Genomic DNA, 13,270 nt, shown 5'->3' on the forward strand with positions numbered 1-13,270 from the left:
TATTGAATTACAAATTAACTGCTTAAAGTTTTAGTTTATGTTTTGCTTATTTGGAATTTGTTGAACAAGGGTACAACAAGATAAGTTTTACTTTTACTAATCAAATAAGAGAAGTATTGTACTAATTAAAATTGTGTCAATCACTTGGTGATAGAAATAATCTCTTTCTCAAAGAAGATTTCAAGTCAAATGCTCTAAATATTATATATTATTATTTGTTTTTGACATCTTTGTATAAAAAAATAAAAAACCTTCTGCGCGAACAAAATTGGACGAGGAGGGCAATATTAACTAAAAAAAGAACCAAAGCACGAGAGGCAAATATAAACGTGTGAACAAAATCAAGACCAAGACCAAAGAGTATTAACAACTCCTGTTTAATACCACCTTCTATCCTAAATTATAGGCCATTGTTGGGTTCTCTAGGTACATAGTTTTTTTTGTCATGTACCTAAATATATGATATGTCTAAATATAAATATATAATTAAAGTTGTATATATATATCTAGAAAAGCCAAAACAACCTATAAATTAGTACACAGTGAGTGAGTATTTACTTACTCCTTAAAAGGAAAGAAACACCTATTTCCTCTGTCTCAAAATAAGTTTTCATCTCGCATTTTAAAGAGTCAACTAATCTCAACTTTAACTAGGTTTATAGAAAACAATATCAACATTTGTATCTCTAAATAGATTTACTATAAAAATATATAACACGATTAGTTCAATGATATTTATCTCGTATCGCAAGTATTAGTATTTTCAGTATACGCTTAGTTAAAGTTAAGACTTTATTTTCCTTCGGGCGCTAGATGCAGATTTGTCTTCGGACAGATCAGCGCTCCTAGCAGGCGCACCGCGCTGTGTACGCACCACGTGGACGCGAAGCCGTTCCCGAAAGTTTCTTCCTATACGCATACGCCGGTTCGCAAGAGTTCGCAACCATCACGGCCTCCACTTCCCCGTGACGATCCCATATAAGCCGTCTCCGCCACCCACAGAGCCACGCGTCGGACGGAACGCACAGGGATAGAGGAGGCCAGGCGAGGCGATCTCTGCGGGTTTGCTCGCTCCATCGGTAGCCCTAGGCCGCCGCCGGGCGCCCGCGCGGTGCTCACGCGCCCCACCCCGCTCCGCTCAGGTGCGATGCGTTCGATGCCTTCGTGTACTAGTCCTCCTCGTCGTCGTAATTTTGTTGCTTGATCGGTGGTTCTCCCTACATCGAACTATCGATCGCGGTTTGGTGCCTGTAATTTTCCTTTTATTATTATCTGTTTTCCTGATGATGCCGCGCGGGATTGGGAAGCCCCGGCCGCTCGGTCTCAGTTCTCCGGCGCCGCAAAGCAGTTAGGCGCGCGAGGACGCGCGGGCGCCAGTCCGCCGGATCTTGTGCAGATTGTTGTGCCTGACTAGTCCTCACAAGATTTCTGGACCTGCATGGGTTGTTTTGTCTTGATCTAACCTTTTGTTCTGAAATACGCATGCGGTTGCTCTCGATGACGATTGATGAAGAAACATGTGTAATACTGTATCGTGATGCAGAGTGCTCTGCTCTTTTCAGGTTTCCTTTATAATATCTGCGTATCTAGTTTACATGGCTTGGTTAGTGAAGTAGATTCAGAGTCTACATGTGTATCTAGTTTATATGGCTTGGTTAGTGAAGTAGATAGATTCATAACTTCTCTGTGTTTGTTTACGTGGCTGGCTTAGTGAAACAGAAAAACCGTGGAAATGGTCTAGTTCGTTAGGATGGATGTTTAAGTGCTCTCCAAAAAAAAAAAAAAAGATGGATGTTTAAGTAAAGATATGCACTTTGGATGTTGGAATTAATGAAGTGTCCTTCTAGATATCTCCTGGTTGCTTATTTTTCTTTATGTGATGCCATCATGTTCTCCAATTTGAAAAGTGTGCTTAGTACTTTTGTATACATTTAAAGCTCTTTGGTTTCACATTATGATATTTCTTTCTAATAAAAGCGATAATATGCAGTGCACTTATGTTGCAATCTGCAACTGGCTCTAAGATTTTACTCTATGCTTGGTGTAGAATTTCATTTCACAGATTATGATTATTTCCTATATTCAAATAAAGTTTCCTTTCTGTTTTCACATAGAACAAACCCAAGGAAATGAATTAAAACAAATGTGTTAAGCATATAGTATGTAATCGTAAAATATTCGTAAATCAAGATTTTAAGTTAGTCATTAATCTTAGCTTCTCTATTGGGCATTTATCGATTGTTGCTTGTGTTTGCGGCATTGACGAGTGCACACTTCTTGACTGAATTTTCCTTCAATTTCTCTGTTCTTGGCTTTTCCAACTTACTAATGCATCTTAGCATATTGCAGCCTTGCATATATTATGGGGTAATTTGCCATTGTTTAATCAGTTTTAACTTGTATTTTCCACCTGTGTATTACATGATTGCATCAGCTGGCACATTGTTAATTATGTTTTCTTTGGGACACTCGTTTGGATTAAAGTTGAAAGTATGCTATTAGTGTTTTTTCAAACCTGCATTAGTGTTTTTTCATCTATAAAAAGCCCCTATGCGGTCTGGTGTTTTAGTGCCACTTTAGCTATTGACTTGCTGTTATCATTTTCTGACTTTGCTAACTGCCTCATAGGTGAAGGCTGGTCCTTTAAGCACTTAAAGATGGGCGAGGTACACGAAGCTGACAAGAATATTGAGATCTGGAGGGTCAAGAAGTTAATCAAGGCGCTTGATGCTGCAAGGGGCAATGGCACTAGCATGATTTCTCTCATCATGCCACCTCGTGATCAGATTTCACGCGTCACTAAGATGCTGGGTGATGAGTATGGAACTGCCTCAAACATCAAGAGCAGAGTCAACAGACAGTCTGTGTTGGCTGCCATAACCTCGGCTCAACAGAGGTTGAAGCTTTACAGTCGAGTTCCCCCCAATGGCTTGGTGCTCTATACTGGTACCATTGTCACCGATGATGGCAAAGAGAAGAAGGTTACCTTTGACTTTGAGCCATTTAGACCCATTAATGCTTCCCTGTATCTCTGTGACAACAAGTTTCACACTGAGGCACTGAATGAGCTTCTGGCATCTGATGACAAATTTGGTTTCATAATCATGGATGGCAATGGAACACTGTATGGCACGCTGAGCGGAAACAGCAGGGAGGTTCTGTACAAGTTCAGTGTTGATCTCCCAAAGAAGCATGGGCGAGGAGGGCAATCTGCAGTCCGCTTTGCCCGCTTGCGCATGGAGAGGCGACACAATTACCTGCGCAAGGTTGCTGAGCTTGCGACACAATACTTCATCAATCCTGCCACCAACCAGCCAAACATCGTTGGGCTTATTCTTGCCGGTTCTGCTGACTTCAAGAATGAACTTGGTAAATCTGAGATGTTTGATCCGCGTCTTCAGGCCAAAGTAGTCAAGATGATTGACGTGTCTTATGGTGGGGACAGCGGCTTCAACCAAGCCATCGAGATGTCCGCTGAGGTTCTTTCTGATGTTAAGTTTGTCCAAGAAAAGAAGCTTATCGGGAAGTACTTTGAGGAGATAAGCCAAGACACAGGGAAGTATGTCCTTGGCGTCGAGGACACCATGACAGCCCTGGAAATGGGCGCTGTAGAAATCCTGATTGTGTGGGAAAACCTTGATGTCAGGCGTTATGAGCTCAAGAACAGTGTCACAGGAGAAACAGTTGTGAAGTACCTGAACCCCACTCAGGAGGCTGATCAGAGCAACTTTACTGACGCGGCGACATCCGGAGATCTGGAGGTCATTGACAACACACAGCTGCTGGAGTGGTTTGCTGAGAACTACCACCAGTTTGGCTGCTCGCTTGAGTTTGTCACCAACAAGTCCCAGGAAGGTTCTCAGTTCTGCCGGGGATTTGGCGGGATCGGTGGGATCCTCCGCTACCCAGCCGATGTCAGTGCCTACCAGGATGGTGACTTGTCTGATGGGGAGTATGATGAAGACTTCGAATAGCAATCAGCCGAAACTCAAATGAATCCGGTCCGGGAGGAGCCTGTGCTGGCCCGGGCCGCGCCGGGACAGAACCCTGAAACTTCCAAACGATCGGTGCAAGGAAACCATGGTCAGTAGTGTTGCCGATCGAGAAGAATTTAAGTTTTTCTTCTTGATGTTGCAACTGGGTTTTCGTTTGTTTCTCTTGACTGACACATCTTTTATTTCCAGGTGGGGGATCTGCAGGGAAGGAGGTTTGAGCAACATGGAATATATATATGATGAAGCTTGTGTGAAGTGTGGTGACGTTGGTTCTTTGGAGACGGTGTCTTGCTCTGTTGGTCCGAGCTTGCAGTCTGGTGATGCTACAAGGAATCAACCATGGAGGGTGCCTTCTGTTGGTCAGGAGAGCTTAAGTAATATAATCAACTAGCATCCTATTAATATTGAGTCGGTGCCAGAGTAGTGTGGTGAATAAAGTGCCTGTGAGACAGGCGGTCGTGTTGGCCTAGTCGTTAAGGTTGGTTTGAGCGGCTGCGTTGCCGATGCAGCTGTCTTTTTTTATTTGTTGATGAATTTCTTGAACTGAGGTCGTGGTGTGCTTGCACTCTATAGTCCTGGTGTTCTACATTCCCAGTCTGCGTTGCATGTTCGCTTTATGACGTGCGTGATATCTATGAAGTGAACCTGAACCTGCCTAATTAATTAGTTACAGGCCCGTACCGGAGAATTTTAGGCATACAAATGGGGCCTTTATATTAGGGCGTCCTCAACGGTGATATGAAATCGCTAGCGAGGAGTGCAACCAAAAGAAATAAATAAATGTCTAGCAGCATAGCTCACATAGCACAGACACAGCAAATCGACGAACATCTCGCTAGCACTGAGTTTTTTTTAATATTTCTTTATTGTCCATGTACGCAAATCAATGGCTTGCACGCGCTTGTTGAGGACGCCCTTATAGTAACTGAAGAGTATTTGGCTATTTTTGAGAGAAAAGAGAATCCAACAGCTATTGTATTTGGTTTGCTAAAATAGCAAGTCATCTATCCCGGAGTTCTCGCATGGTAAATATAGCTTGCATGTTCCGCTAGCCATATGATTTGCCGTATTAGAAAGACTGTTGGAGATTTTTGTTTTTTTACATGATTTTCTATTTTAGAAGTTGGCTAAATCTTGAATTTAGCCATCCATTTTTATCAACTCTCTTAGAGTTGCTCTTATATAGCAACACAAATAGTTAAAGTGCAAACTGTTTCCTGTTTCATGGCCGGAATCATATTTTCTAATTCTAGAAGACATGAGATCAAAATAGAATATCCTGTGTCACGAATAAACATCCAACGAAACAAATCGAAAAGACAAACATATAATGGATTTACTAATTAACTAAGAAAGTAAAGAGCATGTATCTGGGAGGTTGATCGCCTGTTGGATACCAAAATTGCAGTCTGAATTCATGAATTCATGAGAAGAACAGGCGGCGATGGCGGTGACCTTAGTTTGGCTTCGCTTCGATCCCGCAATTCGGATGAAAACACAACGCACAAGTGCACAGCTCACGTATTATCTTGTTTGGATGTAGTCGGATTCATATTAATCTACATGTATTGAGGTGGATTGGAGTGGAATTTGAACTAAATTCCACCCCAATCTACATCAATACACATGGATTGAAGTGAATCCGACAACATCCAAACAAGGCCTAAAACTACCAGACCAACAGACTGCATCAGAAAGAAAAAACAAAAACCAAAAGGCCCATACTACTTTCTTGAAGCCCAATCAGAGGGGCCCCTTGAATTTGGGGGCCTTGCCCCACTTGCATTGGGCCAAATAAGAGCCTGCTTAGTTATTTGCTGATTGTGCCCATGTCTGTTTCTTGTTATTTCTCATACTCCGGTCTCTTGCAGTTAAACATATTAAACGCATGTTGAACCCTGCGGTTCTCCCCCTAGCTACGTCACCCGAAAATCCCACGTTCAGCCACGTCGTCCCGAATTGCCTTGTGGACAGCAGCTCGCCACGTCGCTAGAAAATCTTCCATGAAATGGTGGCCATGCGTTCAATAAAAAAAATCACCATTCCCCCCTCCTCTCTCTCTCTCCCGAGACACCGGCGCCCTCTGCGGGCAGCACGCCGCCAGCCCCTTCACCTCTGCCACCCCACGCAGCTCAGCCTCCATGCCGAGTATGCAACATAGAAGAGTCTTCTTCGTGAGATTCTTTGGTCAGGCTCCGTTTGGTTACAGCGAGGAATCGTTCCGGTCGTGGAAAGCTTATGTACATTAACAAGTAAGGGGCTGTTTGTTTGAAGGGGAATGAAGCCCTGAAAATATTCCAACCGATTGTATTTTGTATAGGCCACCTATATCAGGATTCATTCCTGACCCGAAACGACAGTAAACGAACGAGGCCTAAAAGAATTCAGCTGGGAATTGTTCCGGAGGTCATTCCTGGGAACCGAACGGGCCTCATGATAGTTTTACTCCACATATTGTACTTAAGTTTTAAGTTACCTGATCGGGGGTCATTCCCTACGAACCGAACTGGGCCTCATGGTAGTTCTACTCTACATATCCTAAGCGTCACTTTATTGCATCTTTTAAATTTGGTTTAGTTTTGAGATCTAAAGCTATTTACAACTTAAGTATAATTTAGATGGTTTTTTTATATTTGTGTAATTCAAAGTGCTTATAACGTATTTATGTAACCAGCTATTATCTAATATACTTCTTCTTTTGTCACAAAAAAAGTTTTAAGTTACCTGATAGTGATAGGCTGTACATTGAAATTACAGGCAATAAAAGAATTATTATTTATCTCTTTTATATGCTTGTTTTATACGTTTAAATCCAAATTGAGAACTTGTATTAATTTTGTAAGCTCCTAAATTGAAATGGTGGATCGCTTGTGATTATTTCGAGTTGTTTTGCCGCTCTATAACTTTGGTTAATGAATTATTTCTCATCATAAAAAATAACATGTAAGCATGTATTATCCAACTTAAAAAGTATCCATTTACTATTCGACACCGGTCTAAATCCGTACCATTCTCGACATCTAAAAAATCTATATTCACATCCAAATTCGTATAATATCCGATCCAAAAAAGTGGATTAGGATATGAAAAGCCCATGATCTGCTCCGATACATTTTTATCCCTACCTGCCGGTCCTTCCATAGCATGTCTACGCAAACTTTTTATCCTTTATATAGTTTCTATTTCTATATATTATTAAAAAAGGGGTGGGGTGGGTTAGTACTAGAAAGGTAACCATAAATTTTTCTTTTTATAGCCTTTGAGTTTGCTTGTTTTACTACCATGATGAATTATGTGACCAATGGCAAAAGTTTCCGCATGTCAGTCATATTCAGTCTCTTCATATCTTTGTAACACCACACCTCCCATCAAGTTTTGGAAAGGTTGACACGACATCGGCGGGCCCGAGGTGCCAAGGATTCTAGAAATTCAGGCGGCCCACGTGAACTACGGGCCATTCGTGTCCACTTACATGCAATTCTAAGGCAGGGCCGGCTGACAAGCTCTTAACGCCTTCCGTAGTTCGTACTCGCTGTTGGGCCACTTTCCTTCTGCAACTCCTGCCGACAATCTTTCCTCAAAAAAAAAAAAAACAAAAACAAAAAACAAAATCCCTGCATACAAATATGTTATAAAACATGTTGCCAGCTTTCCCTCTCCGTCTCTTATGATGAACACAATAGATAAAAATAGAGAACAAATCACACTATAAAAGAGCGAGTTTTTTTAAGGTGCTCTCCCTCTCTAATAATCATTTGATCTAAAGGTTGTACTATATGAGCCATCCATCACCCGTGATCTTACATGATATAAGATGTAAGACTTCTCCTAAATCAAGATTCATCCTAGACCCGAAAAACAGAAAAATAATAGAGTTACAAATACCTCAGTCTTTTTTTTCTCTCCGTGTAATCTTGCTTCCTTGGAACCGATCCATATTTGTGTACCGGAGTCCAATGCCAACTCACATGCATAGCTTTTCTAATTTTTAGGTCCAATTCATTAGCCGTTTCGACTCTTTTTATTTAAAGAATTAAGAGCATGTTTCCTTTTTGTCGTGCATGCTTAAGATCGTACATGCATTATACGACCAGGACTCCAATCACTACTACACATGAGCCATTGCAGTCGTGTTCGTTGTTTCTATCAAACCGTACAAAGCATGCGTCAAACCAGATGACAAATAAATAAAAAGTCAGAAAAATATGTGAAAAGTTCTGTAGATATATGCACGTCTTTGGCCTCGGGGACGGCGAAGCCTAGGTCATAGAGGACCTGGAGATGTTTGAGCAGATGCGGCAAATAATGGTGAGGCACAGGCAATTAGACAAGCTCGCTAGAGCATGGACGAGGCAACGATCCGTTACCCATGATCTTACATGATGTAAGATGTACTTCTTGTCAATCAAAATTTGTTTTTATCTAAAAAGAGAATCCGTAACACACCTTGCATGAGAATAGTAAATAGATTAATTAGAAAAAAATATAGATGCACCGCTGCCGTGGATTGTTCGGAAAAAGAAAAAAATACACATCAAGATACATGCATGCAATTAATAAATAGATTAATTGGAAAATAGAAAATAACATGCAACTATAATAAATAAACGAATTAAAAAAGTAAAATAATATGAAGGCACATCAATACAAATATGTATTACAAACTAAAAAGAAAATAATAAAATTTGAACACACATGATTTTATTTGTTATGACAAACAAGGTAGAAAAAACTAGCAAACATCTTGCATTAGTTATAGTACCATATTGTGAATGAACTGTAACGTGGAGTAGAAATAAAATCAAGAAACGCCCAATAATACAAACACGTGCATGTCGCACATGCATATTTGCTAGTAGACACAAAATATAGAGATTATTCTTTATTTCTTTCAATATTGGTGATTACAACATAGAGCTCCCATCTATATATAGTCCTGCCAAGACCTAAGAGTTTTGGTAAGAGCCCACGTACAAACGGACTAGATTAAGATTTTCCTTCTCTTTTCCTTCTAGAAAAAAGTTCTTATGTTTTACAATACTTCCCCTTGGGCGATTACCACGATATGCATATAAAATATAGACCACCTCAATGGCTGGTACAAGCAATCTACTAGATGCGTTTTAGTAAAGGAGGCCAATTTGATCTACCTCACATACCGCGTAGGGTAGTGGTTAGTAGATACATACCGCGTAGGACATTTGACATTGTCGTAGATCCGCCTGCTTGATGACGACAGTGCATGATTATGTCGATGCAGTGCAGATTAGTAGCACGTAGAGGTAGCAGATCCGTTCTGCTAACAATGTTAGAGATGTCGATGTCATCGAAGTAGTCGCGACAGGGACGTCGACATGAGCGTCGATGTCGAAAATCGGCGGCAACTCCAATGGCGATGTCGATGTAGAGTTTGTCGTGCTGATAATGTGTTATAAAATATGTTGCCAGTGGTTAGGACCTTTTCCTCTTCGTTTCTTATGATGAACACAATAGATGAAACTAGAGAACAAATAGACACAAGATAAAGAGATTACTCTTTATTTCTCTCAATGTTGGTGATCAATGTTGGTGATTATAACGTAGAGCTCCCACATATATATAGTTATGTCAAGGCCTAAGAGTTTTGGTAAGAACTACATACAAATAGACTAGGATTTTTCTTTCCCTTTTTACAACAAAATATACTCGTGTATTTTATTTTTTTCTAAACGAACCAAATTTTGGCCTGAACTTTCTGTATTCCTATAACGCGTCAATGTACACCCTACCATCATTGCTCGTGTCTAATAAGCATGCGCTAATCATAGATTAATTAGACCTAATAGATTCATCTCGCTTATTAGTCTACTCCTTATAATTAATTTTATAATTAGCTCATGTTTAGTCTCCTAGTTAGCATAGCGTGTCTGATATGACACAGATTAAACTTTAGTCCCTAGATCCAAATACCCCCTCATATATGTACTCCCTTTGTTCTAAAAGGAACAAGGTTTATGGCATGTTTGGATCCAATAGAATTAGCAGCTAAAACTAGTATTAGAATCTAAACAGACCTGCTAATAAATTTGCTAATTATTAGTTGGAGAGCAGCTAACTAGTAGTTCCATTAGCAGGTTTCTAGCTGCTAATAAGTGCTAATAGTTCATGTGCACCTTTAACTCACTATCTAGCAGCTTAGCATGTGGATCCAAATGCCCTTTGCTAAAGAATAGCTAACTAGAAAATAGCAGCAACTAGCTATTAGCAGCTTAACATACTCTTTTTGAACGAAGGGAGTATATAACTAAGAAATAACATTTTTTCTTTCGTTCTCCAAACACAACTTGTCCTATTGATTTTGTTATATAAGAGTAGTCTTTGAGCATTTTCAGCAGGCTATCTAAACACACGCCCCCTCCCCGCTAAAAAAGAAAGAAGCGTGGAATAGGTAAGAAACGAATCAAACAATATTGAACAAATTTATTGTTATAGGGTGCCATATTTATATGGGATACAAACACCCACTTATATGGGAGTAATTTAGGTTTTTTATCCTTAAGGGCTCAACTACCCTTTGCTAGACACGGTCGCTTGTATTTCCTCACGGATGTAGTTCATAACCAAAACAGAGACACCTTGAGAGGGCGCACCTTCGTGACAAAAGGGAGACCTACGAAAATGAGGTGAAGGTAGGATGAACTCATCTCACCTTGATCATGACACATGATTGTATGGGTGAGGGGTGGCTCTGCCCAAAGGTACTGTCTCTAAGAGACATAGGGCATGTTTGATTCTCTTCTTCGCTAAGCTTGCCTAACAAAACTAAGACAAGCTAGCTCTAGCCAGCTTTAGTCAATGTAAGCAACACATGTTTGGTTGCATACTCTAGAAAAATCTGGTTTAGTTACATTTTGTATGGTTGCTAGACTTTCCTGGGTGTATTCACCACATCTTCAAATCAGTGAGCTTACCTTCACTCTTCTTGTTCAAGCATTCTATCAAATGGTACTGAGCATCGTCACAACACACATGGACAGAGAACCTCGTGCTCCATCCACCACTCTCAATGACATGGCCATGGGAGCTATCCTCGATGAACTCTCCTTACCGACGTAGATCCAACATGAGGTGGACGCAAGGCACCTGCAAACAAAGAGTGCATCCACCGATGGTGAGGAGTGGAAGCCATCAACCGGTTTTTTCTGGTGAGGACTTCCTCAATGATTCAAGAGGAGCGGAAGCCATCGTGCCACCTTGTGCTACCAGTGACGAGGATGAGACGGTGGTGGAAGCTCGATTTGATGGTGGGAAGGCACGATTCGGTGGGAGAAGCACGATTCGGTGGTAGGGAAGCACGATTCAAGCATCAACGCTCTGCCACTGCCCTAGAGGGCCACCTTGCAATTGTGGTGGAGCTTGTGTGGGGCCGCAAAGGTTGTGTGAAGGCCAGTGTGCTCGTGCTGGCTGACGATCGAAGAGGAGCTTGCTAGTGGTGCTCGGGCGGAGAGAGGTGAAAGAGAAGGTGAGCTAGCTAGTGGGATGGAGGAGGAGGAGGAGCAAGCTCGGCGTCAGGTGGGATGGAGAAGGAGATGGACTCATGCTTATGCGAGGGGGCGAGCAGACTCACGCGAGTTGCTAGCACAAGCCAGGCTCCACAAAATGCATCTCCCTCACGTTTGAAGGGTCGAGATGGTAGATTAGGGGGGGTGAATAGGCCTTTCTAAAACATTAACGTACAGGCTAACCAAAACAAATGCGAAGTTAAAATTATTGGTCTTGCCAAGACTACACCCCTCTATCTAAGTTTTCTAGCACCTTGTAAAAAGATCCTAAACAAGCAAACAAGGTGCAACCTTAGCAACAACTCACCTAACCAATTTTAGAAGCAAGGTCATACAAACCTATGCCACTAGTACTTTGCAAACCGTGGGAGCTGCTACACAACTAGTAAGCAAAAACACAAAGCTCCTTATTGACGGTAGATAAGTACTCTTTTTAACCATCAACATAGCATGAGAAAGGACTTAAATTAGAATACTATCTAGCTATAGGTCTTATCACTAACATAATTTCACAAGTTTTGGTGATTGTCTATTTCTACAGGAGGTTATTGGAATAAGAACAAAAGGAGGTCCAAATGTCAGATTTACATAGAGAGAATATGTGAAACGTCAACTTAGAAATACTCCAGAAGGTTCAGGAAGACACCACCTAAAAGGTGGGGCCCACCTACCATAGGGTAGGGGCGGGCGCCCCACCCTGTTAGAAGCGGCCGCCTGGAGGGCTCAGCCAATCACAGTGAACCTCGTGGATCCTGCCTCCACCCACTTTGAGGAATAATCTTAAGCACATGTTTAAGTCGGTTTGATCCAAGGGCTGTGGTGCTTCCTAGGGAGCTATAAATAAAGACCCTGACCCCCTGGAGAGGAGAGTTCAATTATTCTATGAGAAGATCAAGAGAAGAATTAGATAGAGAGGGGTCCCTCAAATGGATCTGTCTCTATAGGATTCTTAGCCACCATCTCAATTAGATCTCTATAGTTCTTTAACATAGCTACATAGGAATAGATCTAGGAGTCAAGTTAATCTTGGAGTCTGGATCAATCTTCAGTTCTTGGTAAACTCTTATTCTCTTTGTTATATTTATATTAGTTCTTGCTACTATGAATATTTGGTTATATCGAAATTGACTTTATTCTATTTTCTTATGTTCTCAATTATATTGTTCTTAGTCTACTTTAATTATATGCTTAGCGTAGTTAGATTAGAATTATGTTTATGCATAGGATCATATAGCGCGTACTCATTAGGCCGATGGGTAAGTGATAGATATTATGTAGGCGAGGTGCCTAGACCATATTTATCTACGATTACCCCTTATAGTCCGGAGCTTAAGGTAGATCACGGGAGTGACAGTCCTATTGAGTCCTTTGTATTCCTTCTCCCGATTATAAGGATGGTAGAGCACCATTATTACAGGGAAATAATTGCTATGTTCATGATCTTTCTTGCTAATATCACTATGCATAGATATAACCTTTTATAGTGATGATGCTAGGTGTGCACTACTCAATGTATACTTTGACAATATAGTTAGAATACTTAGGATTTATTCTTGTAGATTGTCCTAATACCATGCTAGTGCTATAGACTTAGAGTAATCTAATTGAGATGATTATCTTGTTTATCTTATGGCTATGAATTCTTATTTATCATCTGTCACTTATTATTCATTTTCATATATTTATCTTATGTGACACTTACCCTGCATGAGAGATAGATAAAGACATGGTTAA

General features: G+C 40.9%; 1 protein-coding gene across 1 annotated transcript; it reads left to right on the plus strand.

The window, feature by feature from the left end:
- Window positions 977-4,612, plus strand: LOC8055826 (eukaryotic peptide chain release factor subunit 1-2). The gene is made up of 3 exons (XM_002439660.2): window positions 977-1,142; window positions 2,629-4,083; window positions 4,185-4,612. Exon 2 carries the CDS (start codon window positions 2,658-2,660, stop codon window positions 3,972-3,974), a length of 1,317 nt encoding a protein of 438 aa, XP_002439705.1. The 5' UTR covers window positions 977-1,142; window positions 2,629-2,657; the 3' UTR covers window positions 3,975-4,083; window positions 4,185-4,612.

This window comes from Sorghum bicolor, chromosome 9 (genome assembly GCF_000003195.3).
Source record: "Sorghum bicolor cultivar BTx623 chromosome 9, Sorghum_bicolor_NCBIv3, whole genome shotgun sequence".
NCBI lineage: Eukaryota > Viridiplantae > Streptophyta > Magnoliopsida > Poales > Poaceae > Sorghum > Sorghum bicolor.

Bases quoted from the DNA above. Each gene is read 5' to 3' on its own strand.
- LOC8055826 (XM_002439660.2), top strand. From the start codon at position 2,658: ATGGGCGAGGTACACGAAGCTGACAAGAATATTGAGATCTGGAGGGTC.